This window comes from Oratosquilla oratoria, chromosome 5 (genome assembly GCF_046742065.1).
Source record: "Oratosquilla oratoria isolate Oo_2021 chromosome 5, ASM4674206v1, whole genome shotgun sequence".
NCBI lineage: Eukaryota > Metazoa > Arthropoda > Malacostraca > Stomatopoda > Squillidae > Oratosquilla > Oratosquilla oratoria.
Window position 1 is genome coordinate 41,586,146 of NC_134781.1, and position 10,000 is coordinate 41,596,145.

Consider the following 10,000-nt stretch of genomic DNA (forward strand, 5'->3'; position numbering starts at 1 on the left):
ATGGGAAAGAACAAGGAAAAGAAAAATGGGAAAGAATAAGAAAAGGAAAAAATGGTTAAGAATAAGAAAAGGAAAAAATGGGAAAGAATAATTAAAGGAAAAAATGGGAAAGAATAATTAAAGGAAAAAATGGGAAAGAATAATTAAAGGAAAAAATGGGAAAGAATAATTAAAGGAAAAAATGGGAAAGAACAATTAAAGGAAAAAATGGGAAAGAACAAGAAAAGGAAAAAATGGGAAAAAACAAGAAAAGGAAAAAATGGGAAAGAACAAGAAAAGGAAAAAATGGGAAAGAACAAGAAAAGGAAAAAATGGGAAAGAACAAGAAAAGGAAAAAATGGGAAAGAACAAGAAAAGGAAAAAATGGGAAAGAACAAGAAAAGGAAAAAAATGGGAAAGAACAAGAAAAGGAAAAAAATGGGAAAGAACAAGAAAAGGAAAAAATGGGAAAGAACAAGAAAAGGAAAAAATGGGAAAGAACAAGAAAAGGAAAAAATGGGAAAGAACAAGAAAAGGAAAAAATGGGAAAGAACAAGAAAAGGAAAAAATGGGAAAGAACAAGAAAAGGAAAAAATGGGAAAGAACAAGAAAAGGAAAAAATGGGAAAGAACAAGAAAAGGAAAAAATGGGAAAGAACAAGAAAAGGAAAAAATGGGAAAGAACAAGAAAAGGAAAAAATGGGAAAGAACAAGAAAAGGAAAAAATGGGAAAGAACAAGAAAAGGAAAAAATGGGAAAGAACAAGAAAAGGAAAAAATGGGAAAGAACAAGAAAAGGAAAAAATGGGAAAGAATAAGAAAAGAAAAAAATGGGAAAGAATAAGAAAAGAAAAAATGGGAAAGAATAAGAAAAAAAATGGGAAAGAATAAGAAAAGGAAAAAATGGGAAAGAATAAGAAAAGGAAAAAATGGGAAAGAATAAGAAAAGGAAAAAATGGGAAAGAATAAGAAAAGGAAAAAATGGGAAAGAATAAGAAAAGAAAAATTGATAGAATAATAAAAAGAAAAATTGATAGAATAATAAAAAGAAAAAATGAAAGAATAAGAAAAAGAAAAAATGAGAGAATAAGAAAAAGAAAAAATGAAAGGATAAGAAAAAGAAAAATTGAGAGAATAAAAAAATTAAAAGAAAAAAATGAGAGAATAATAAAAAGAAAAAATGATAGAATAATAAAAAGAAAAAATGATAGAATAATAAATAGAAAAAATGAAAGAATAAGAAAAAGAAACAATGAAAGAACGAAAAAATGAAAGAATAAGACAAAGAAAAAATGAAAGAATAAGACAAAGAAAAAATGAAAGAATAAGAAAAAGACAAAATGAAAGAATAAGAAAAAGAAAAAATGAGAGAATAAGAAAAAGAAAAAATGAGAGAATAAGAAAAAGAAAAAATGAGAGAATAAGAACAAGAAAAAATGAGAGAATAAGAACAAGAAAAAATGAGAGAATAAGAACAAGAAAAAATGAGAGAATAAGAAAAAGAAAAAATGAGAGAATAAGAAAAAGAAAAAATGAGAGAATAAGAAAGAAAAAATGAGAGAATAAGAAAAAGAAAAAATGAGAGAATAAGACAAAAAATGAGAAGAAAAAATGAGAGAATAATAAAAAGAAAAAAGGAAAGAATAAGAAAAAGAAAAAAGGAAAGAATAAGAAAGAAAAAAGAAAAAAGAAAAAAATGAAAGAATAAAAAAAGAAAAAAATGAAAGAAAAAGTGAGAAGAAAAAATGAGAGAATAAGAAAAAGAAAAAATGAGAGTAAGAAAAAGAAAAAATGAAAGAATAAGAAAAAGAAAAAATGAAAGAATAAGAAAAAGAAAAAATGAAATAAGAAAAAGAAAAAATGAAATAAGAAAAAGAAAAAATGAAAGAATAAGAAAAAGAAAAAATGAAAGAATAAGAAAAATAAAATGAAAGAATAAGAAAAAAATAAAGATTAAGAAAAAGAAAAAATGAGAGAATAAGAAAAAGAAAAAATGAGAGAATAAGAAAAAGAAAAAAATGAGAGAATAAGAAAAAGAAAAAATGAATAAGAAAAAGAAAAAATTAGAATAAGAAAAAGAAAAAATGAGAGAATAAGAAAAAGAAAAAATGAGAGAATAAGAAAAAGAAAAAAATGAGAGAATAAGAAAAAGAAAAAATGAGAGAATAAGAAAAAGGAAAAATGAGAGAATAAGAAAAAGGAAAAATGAGAGAATAAGAAAAAGGAAAAATGAGAGAATAAGAAAAAAAATGAGAGAATAAGAAAAAGAAAAAATGAGAGAATAAGAAAAAGAAAAAAATGAGAGAATAAGAAAAAGAAAAAATGAGATAAGAAAAAGAAAAAGTGAGAAAATAAGAAGAAAAAATGAGAGAAGAAAAAGAAAAAATGAAGGATTAAGAAAAAATGAAAGAATAAGAAAAAAAATGAAAGAATAAGAAAAAGAAAAAGGGAAAAGAATAAGAAATAGAAAAATGGGAAAGAATAAGAAGAAAAAATGAAAGAATAAGAAAAACAAAAAAATTAAGGAATAAGAAAAAAATGAATAAGAAAAAGGAAAAAAAGAAAGAATAAGAAAGAAAAAATGAGAATAAGAAAAAGAAAAAATGAAAGAATAAGAAAAAGAAAAAATGAAAGAATAAGAAAAAGAAAAAATGAAAGAATAAGAAAGAAAAAATGAAACAAGAAAAAGAAAAAATGAAGGAATAAGGAAAAGAAAAAATGAAAAAAAGAACAATTAAAGAATAAGAAAAAGAAAAACGGGAAAGAATAAGAAAAGGAAAAATGGGAAAGAATAAAAATAAAAACGGGAAAGAATAAGAAAAAGAAAAACGGGAAAGAATAAGAAAAAGAAAAACGGGAAAGAATAAGAAAAAGAAAAAATGAAAGAATAAGAAAAAGAAAAAATGAAAGAATAAGAAAAAATGAAAGAATAAGAAAAAATCAAAGAATAAGAAAAAGAAAATATGAAAGAAAAAATGAAAGAATAAGAAAAAGAAAAAATTAAATACGAAAAAAATGAAGAAAAAAAGAAAAAAAGAAAAAAGGAGAAAAGAAGAAAAAATAGAAAAAAGGACAAAGAAAAGAGAAAGAAAAGAGAACAAAGAACAAAAGAAAACGAGAGAAAATACGAAAAATATCAAAAGAAATCAAGAAAAGAAAATAGAAAATAAAAATATAAAAAACAAAGAAAAAGAAAATGGACAAAAAAGAAAAGACAAAGAAAAGACAAAAGAATTAGAAAAATTATGAAATCTAGAAAAATTAGAACAAGAAAAATGAGAAAAAGAAACAAAAAGTAAAAAAAAAAATGAAAAATAACAATAACAATAATAATAATGAAAGTCAGGAAGTTCTTACATTTCTTGAACCTGATCGCCGAGGCGGCGCCCTCCCAAGCACCAATGAAGACCTCGATCATGGGGTCCGTCTCCTCGGGGCCTGACGTGAAGGCCAAGTGACAGTCATGAGCCGCCTTGACCGTGAACCGGAGGGTCTTGCCATGAAGCTCCCGAAACCTGTACTCCTTGTTCTCGTCCGTCCCGTACTTGGGCCAGTTGTCGTCAGCTGAAAAAGAAAGTAGCATGTCAGAACCTACACGCGTTATCGAAAACCTTCTTAGAACGTATACGTATTCTCGGTACAGACGAGAATGACCAAAATGATAAACGCTTAGAAATTCACCATAGTAAGACAGGCTTAGGCACCAACTTACACTCTGGAAAGAGAGTAAGGGATTATCTAATAGAGGTATTCAAATGGGTCAAGGACAAGAATGATGATGGAAAGATCATCAATAAGACAGCAGGGCAGGACTCGTAGTAATGGTGTTTATTTAAACAAATTTAGGTTTAAGAAGAAAATAGGCAAAAACAGGTTTACCAACAGAGTGGTGAAGGAATGGAATACACAACCATGTAGCGAGAGATGAAACAAATCGTAGTTTTAAGACAAGATTAGATAACTTTATGGATAGGGATGTCAGGTGGTAAGAGACGTTTAACTGCCAAGTGTAGGCTTTATGATATCTTGTCTCCTCAATTCTTATGTTCATTCTATGGACCCCCGAACTTAAAATCAAACAAACCAAAAATAAACGAAATGAATAATATCAACAAAATCCTCCTTGCACTGCAGAGGTCTTCTCGCTGGACAGAGTCTTTCTTTACTTCCATGCGACAGAGGTAGGTCGGTCTATCCCAACTGCAGCCTCTGTGGCAACCTACCTAATCCCAAAGATCAATGAGGACACCCACAAAGCTGGCCCAGTGCCAGTGCCACAAGGTCCCCAACTTTTCTTCCAACACACATTTCAAACCTTACCCCTTAGGACCGGGTCTAATCAGTTTTAATCTAGAAATTGCAACACGTTGCTACGTTTACCGTTGGAACCAGTGACTAACAACCCCCACTAAATTTAAAGTCACCCCTTACGGCCCAGAGGCACGCAGAATTGTAACGACTAGCGAAATATTTACACAAAACTGCTTATCACTTCTATTATCCCTGTTTTCATAACCTCAATTCTCTCCCATACAGCTTCTACTCCACTTCGTAGCAATGTTGTCCAAGGAAACTAGCGCTAGTTATTGCAAACAAAATACTGGTATTTAAACTAAACTCTTGGTGTTTAGTATGCACACATTTGAAAGTTATTTTATAGTACAGGTTACTTTTCAGAAAAAAAATACACATATACATACACCACCCCACACCCAACCCCACATACACACACATACACACACACACACACACACACATACGTACATACATACATACACATACAGACACACACACATACAAACATACATATACATACAAACACATATACGTACATACAAACATACATATACATATATACACACATACATTCACACACGGAAAAAACACTTTTTCCAGAGCCATTGTTCTTTTTTTTTTTTTTTTTTTCACCAGAGCCATTTTTGATACTTCCAGAGCCATGTTTTTGCAGGTTCGATTTCCTTCAAACTATTGGAAGGCTAACTCATTACTCATGTCGGAGCGAGTTTGCATATGTACAGTGTACGTATGCATGCGGTGATGTGGCATTGGGTATGGTGCATTGTACATGTAGTCAGCGCGTTGACTGGGCAGCTAGCTGCATGCAACCAATGAACTTCCCTGCATACAGGTACCATGCAATTCGCAACTAGCAACATTATGTAGCACGATAGTCGTGTAGAGTCTAGTCAAAATGTACTAGTATACGCGCGTATGCAGCTGATACGAAAGCTAGGCTAGGTAAGCCATTGAACTCTAGCAGCTATACCGCGTATATATGTACGTACATCAACAAATTAAAGTTGATTGATGCGTTGCGTTTATGATATCGATTGATAATGCAATGATTGATCACGGGTAAGTTGTGTTTGCTCTGATCCTTTCATCAATGGTGATGGGATTCAGGGATTGCCAAATGATGGATAATGCATGAAAAACGTTGAATCTTGCCGCGGGAGCGATTTTTTTGTGGGGGATCGCTCCCGCTATTGGATTTACGAGAGCGACATTGGAACTTTCCCGAGCGAAATCGCTCGTCGCTCCCGTGTATTTTTTTCGCTGTTCACACATATACACACACACATATACATATACATACACATACATATACACACATACACATACACACATACACATACACACATACATATACATATACATACATATACACATATATACATACATATACACATATATACATACATATACACATATATACATACATATACATGTACATATATATACATATACATATACAAACATATACACATACATATACAAACATATACATACATATACACATACATATACATACACATATATACATATACATACACATACATATACATATACATACATACACATACATATACATACATATACAAACTCTTTTTGAGTCACTCCAAGAAGAACAGTGGCCGAGGGCTCTTTTGAAAAAGGCGCTAATTGTGGCGTCTTTGTATCTGGGGACACTCGTTCTCTCCATGGAGGTGTCGCAAATCAGGCAAAAGACCTTCGTGACGTCACAAGTCGCGCAAAAGACCTTCGTGACGTCACAAGTCGCGCAAAAGACCTTCGTGACGTCACAAGTCGCGCAAAAGACCTTCGTGACGTCACAAGTCGCGCAAAAGACCTTCGTGACGTCACAAGTCGCGCAAAAGACCTTCGTGACGTCACAAGTCGCGCAAAAGACCTTCGTGACGTCACAAGTCGCGCAAAAGACCTTCGTGATGTTACAAGTTACGCAAAAGACAGTGACGTCACATATCGCGCTAAAGACATTCGTGACGTCATCTGCAAAGACCACAAATCAGGACTTTGTAGTAGCTCCAAGGTTTCGTAAACTTAGGACAGCTGCCTACGCATCTCAGCTAAGGTTTCCTGTTGGACTTTCCATTGTTTTCTTCCAACAATGGACTATTCTAGACAGTAGAGGTTGCGGCACCCGACACTTCTAGAAACCTAGACCAATTTCTACATTCTCGGTGGCCCAAGGCTATCATGGTAAAGGGTCCCAGAAATTGTGTAGGTGCAGAGAGAATATATAAATAGATAAAATAGAAAATGAATAGACAAACAAGTAAAATGAAAACAATGAAAAATAAGATAAAATTAAATTGTCCTAGAAACCATGGTGTTTAGTCATGCCGACACCAACATTTCATAAAAGATAACTTCTTTCACGCGTCTTCCGACTGCGCCAACCTCTGTCACATCACTCCTTCAAACTTCTCTAGCGTGTCCACTCTCCTGACTTCCCTTAAACGCTGGCCACCTCGCGGCATACCTCAACAAGGACGCCTTCAGGCTTTCTATTCCAATTACCGCCAGGCGAATTTATTCGGTGCCAGGGAGAGGGGGTTACATCTTTATTTCCCACATGTTTAAGATCACATCCCCTCCACTAAGGTGAGGCGGCTGTAGTGGTAGTGACAGTGGTGATGGTGGTAGTGGTATTGGTAATGGTGGTGGTGGTATTAGTAATGTTGGTGGTGGTGGTGGTGGTGGTGGTGGTAGTGGCATTGGTGGTGGTGGTGGTGGTAGTGGCAGTGGTGGTGGTGGTGGTGGTGGTGATGGTGGTCGTGGTATTGGTGATGGTGGTCGTGGTATTGGTGATGGTGGTCGTGGTATTGGTGATGGTGGTGGTGGTGGTGGTATTGGTGGTGGTGGTGGTATTGGTGATGGTGGTGGTGGTGGTATTGGTGATGGTGGTGGTGGTATTGGTGGTGGTGGTGGTATTGGTGGTGGTGGTGGTATTGGTGATGGTGGTGGTATTGGTGATGGTGGTGGTATTGGTGGTGGTGGTGGTATTGGTGATGGTGGTGGTATTGGTGATGGTGGTGGTGGTGGTATTGGTGGTGGTGGTGGTATTGGTGATGGTGGTGGTATTGGTGATGGTGGTGGTGGTGGTGATGGTGGTGATGGTGGTGGTGGTGGTGGTGGTATTGGTGGTGGTGGTGGTATTGGTGATGGTGGTGGTATTGGTGATGGTATTGGTGATGGTGGTGGTGGTGGTGGTGGTGGTGGTGGTGGTGGTATTGGTGATGGTGGTGGTATTGGTGATGGTGGTGGTATTGGTGATGGTGGTGGTATTGGTGATGGTGGTGGTATTGGTGATGGTGGTGGTGATGGTGGTATTGGTGATGGTGGTGGTATTGGTGATGGTGGTGGTGGTATTGGTGGTGGTATTGGTGGTGGTGGTGGTGGTCGTGGTGGTGGTGGTGGTATTGGTGATGGTGGTGGTGGTATTGGTGGTATTGGTGATGGTGGTGGTGGTGGTGATGGTTGCGGTGTTGGTGATGGTTGCGGTGTTGGTGATGGTTGCGGTGTTGGTGATGGTTGCGGTGTTGGTGATGGTTGCGGTGTTGGTGATGGTTGCGGTGTTGGTGATGGTTGCGGTGTTGGTGATGGTTGCGGTGTTGGTGATGGTTGCGGTGTTGGTGATGGTTGCGGTGTTGGTGATGGTTGCGGTGTTGGTGATGGTTGCGGTGTTGGTGAGGGTTGCGGTGTTGGTGAGGGTTGTGGTGTTGGTGAGGGTTGTGGTGTTGGTGAGGGTTGTGGTGTTGGTGAGGGTTGTGGTGTTGGTGAGGGTTGTGGTGTTGGTGAGGGTTGTGGTGTTGGTGAGGGTTGTGGTGTTGGTGAGGGTTGTGGTGTTGGTGAGGGTTGTGGTGTTGGTGAGGGTTGTGGTGTTGGTGAGGGTTGTGGTGTTGGTGAGGGTTGTGGTGTTGGTGAGGGTTGTGGTGTTGGTGAGGGTTGTGGTGTTGGTGAGGGTTGTGGTGTTGGTGAGGGTTGTGGTGTTGGTGAGGGTTGTGGTGTTGGTGAGGGTTGTGGTGTTGGTGAGGGTTGTGGTGTTGGTGAGGGTTGTGGTGTTGGTGAGGGTTGTGGTGTTGGTGAGGGTTGTGGTGTTGGTGAGGGTTGTGGTGTTGGTGAGGGTTGTGGTGTTGGTGAGGGTTGTGGTGTTGGTGAGGGTTGTGGTGTTGGTGAGGGTTGTGGTGTTGGTGAGGGTTGTGGTGTTGGTGAGGGTTGTGGTGTTGGTGAGGGTTGTGGTGTTGGTGAGGGTTGTGGTGTTGGTGAGGGTTGTGGTGTTGGTGAGGGTTGTGGTGTTGGTGAGGGTTGTTGTGGTGTTGGTGAGGGTTGTGGTGTTGGTGAGGGTTGTGGTGTTGGTGAGGGTTGTGGTGTTGGTGAGGGTTGTGGTGTTGGTGAGGGTTGTGGTGTTGGTGAGGGTTGTGGTGTTGGTGAGGGTTGTGGTGTTGGTGAGGGTTGTGGTGTTGGTGAGGGTTGTGGTGTTGGTGAGGGTTGTGGTGTTGGTGAGGGTTGTGGTGTTGGTGAGGGTTGTGGTGTTGGTGAGGGTTGTGGTGTTGGTGAGGGTTGTGGTGTTGGTGAGGGTTGTGGTGTTGGTGAGGGTTGTGGTGTTGGTGAGGGTTGTGGTGTTGGTGAGGGTTGTGGTGTTGGTGAGGGTTGTGGTGTTGGTGTGGGGTGTGGTGTTGGTGAGGGTTGTGGTGTTGGTGAGGGTTGTGGTGTTGGTGAGGGTTGTGGTGTTGGTGAGGGTTGTGGTGTTGGTGAGGGTTGTGGTGTTGGTGAGGGTTGTGGTGTTGGTGAGGGTTGTGGTGTTGGTGAGGGTTGTGGTGTTGGTGAGGGTTGTGGTGTTGGTGAGGGTTGTGGTGTTGGTGAGGGTTGTGGTGTTGGTGAGGGTTGTGGTGTTGGTGAGGGTTGTGGTGTTGGTGAGGGTTGTGGTGTTGGTGAGGGTTGTGGTGTTGGTGAGGGTTGTGGTGTTGGTGAGGGTTGTGGTGTTGGTGAGGGTTGTGGTGTTGGTGAGGGTTGTGGTGTTGGTGAGGGTTGTGGTGTTGGTGATGGTTGTGGTGTTGGTGATGGTTGTGGTGTTGGTGATGGTTGTGGTGTTGGTGATGGTTGTGGTGTTGGTGATGGTTGTGGTGTTGGTGATGGTTGTGGTGTTGGTGATGGTTGTGGTGTTGGTGATGGTTGTGGTGTTGGTGATGGTTGTGGTGTTGGTGATGGTTGTGGTGTTGGTGATGGTTGTGGTGTTGGTGATGGTTGTGGTGTTGGTGATGGTTGTGGTGTTGGTGATGGTTGTGGTGTTGGTGATGGTTGTGGTGTTGGTGATGGTTGTGGTGTTGGTGAGGGTTGTGGTGTTGGTGATGTTTGTGGTGTTGGTGAGGGTTGTGGTGTTGGTGAGGGTTGTGGTGTTGGTGATGGTTGTGGTGTTGGTGATGGTTGTGGTGTTGGTGAGGGTTGTGGTGTTGGTGAGGGTTGTGGTGTTGGTGAGGGTTGTGGTGTTGGTGAGGGTTGTGGTGTTGGTGAGGGTTGTGGTGTTGGTGAGGGTTGTGGTGTTGGTGATGGTTGTGGTGTTGGTGAGGGTTGTGGTGTTGGTGAGGGTTGTGGTGTTGGTGAGGGTTGTGGTGTTGGTGATGGTTGTGGTGTTGGTGATGGTTGTGGTGTTGGTGAGGGTTGTGGTGTTGGTGAGGGTTGTGGTGTTGGTGATGGTTG

At 39.1% G+C, this 10,000-nt stretch overlaps 1 protein-coding gene across 2 annotated transcripts in view; it reads right to left on the reverse strand.

The window, feature by feature from the left end:
* The window catches only part of LOC143025481 (uncharacterized), a 51,019-nt gene that overhangs the window by 18,337 nt on the left and 22,682 nt on the right, over positions 1 to 10,000 (reverse strand). For both annotated transcript variants that reach the window (XM_076185206.1, XM_076185207.1), the window contains exon 2: positions 3,335 to 3,541. In XM_076185206.1, the coding sequence (XP_076041321.1) occupies positions 3,335 to 3,541 (207 nt within the window). The remainder of the gene's footprint in view (positions 1 to 3,334; positions 3,542 to 10,000) is intronic.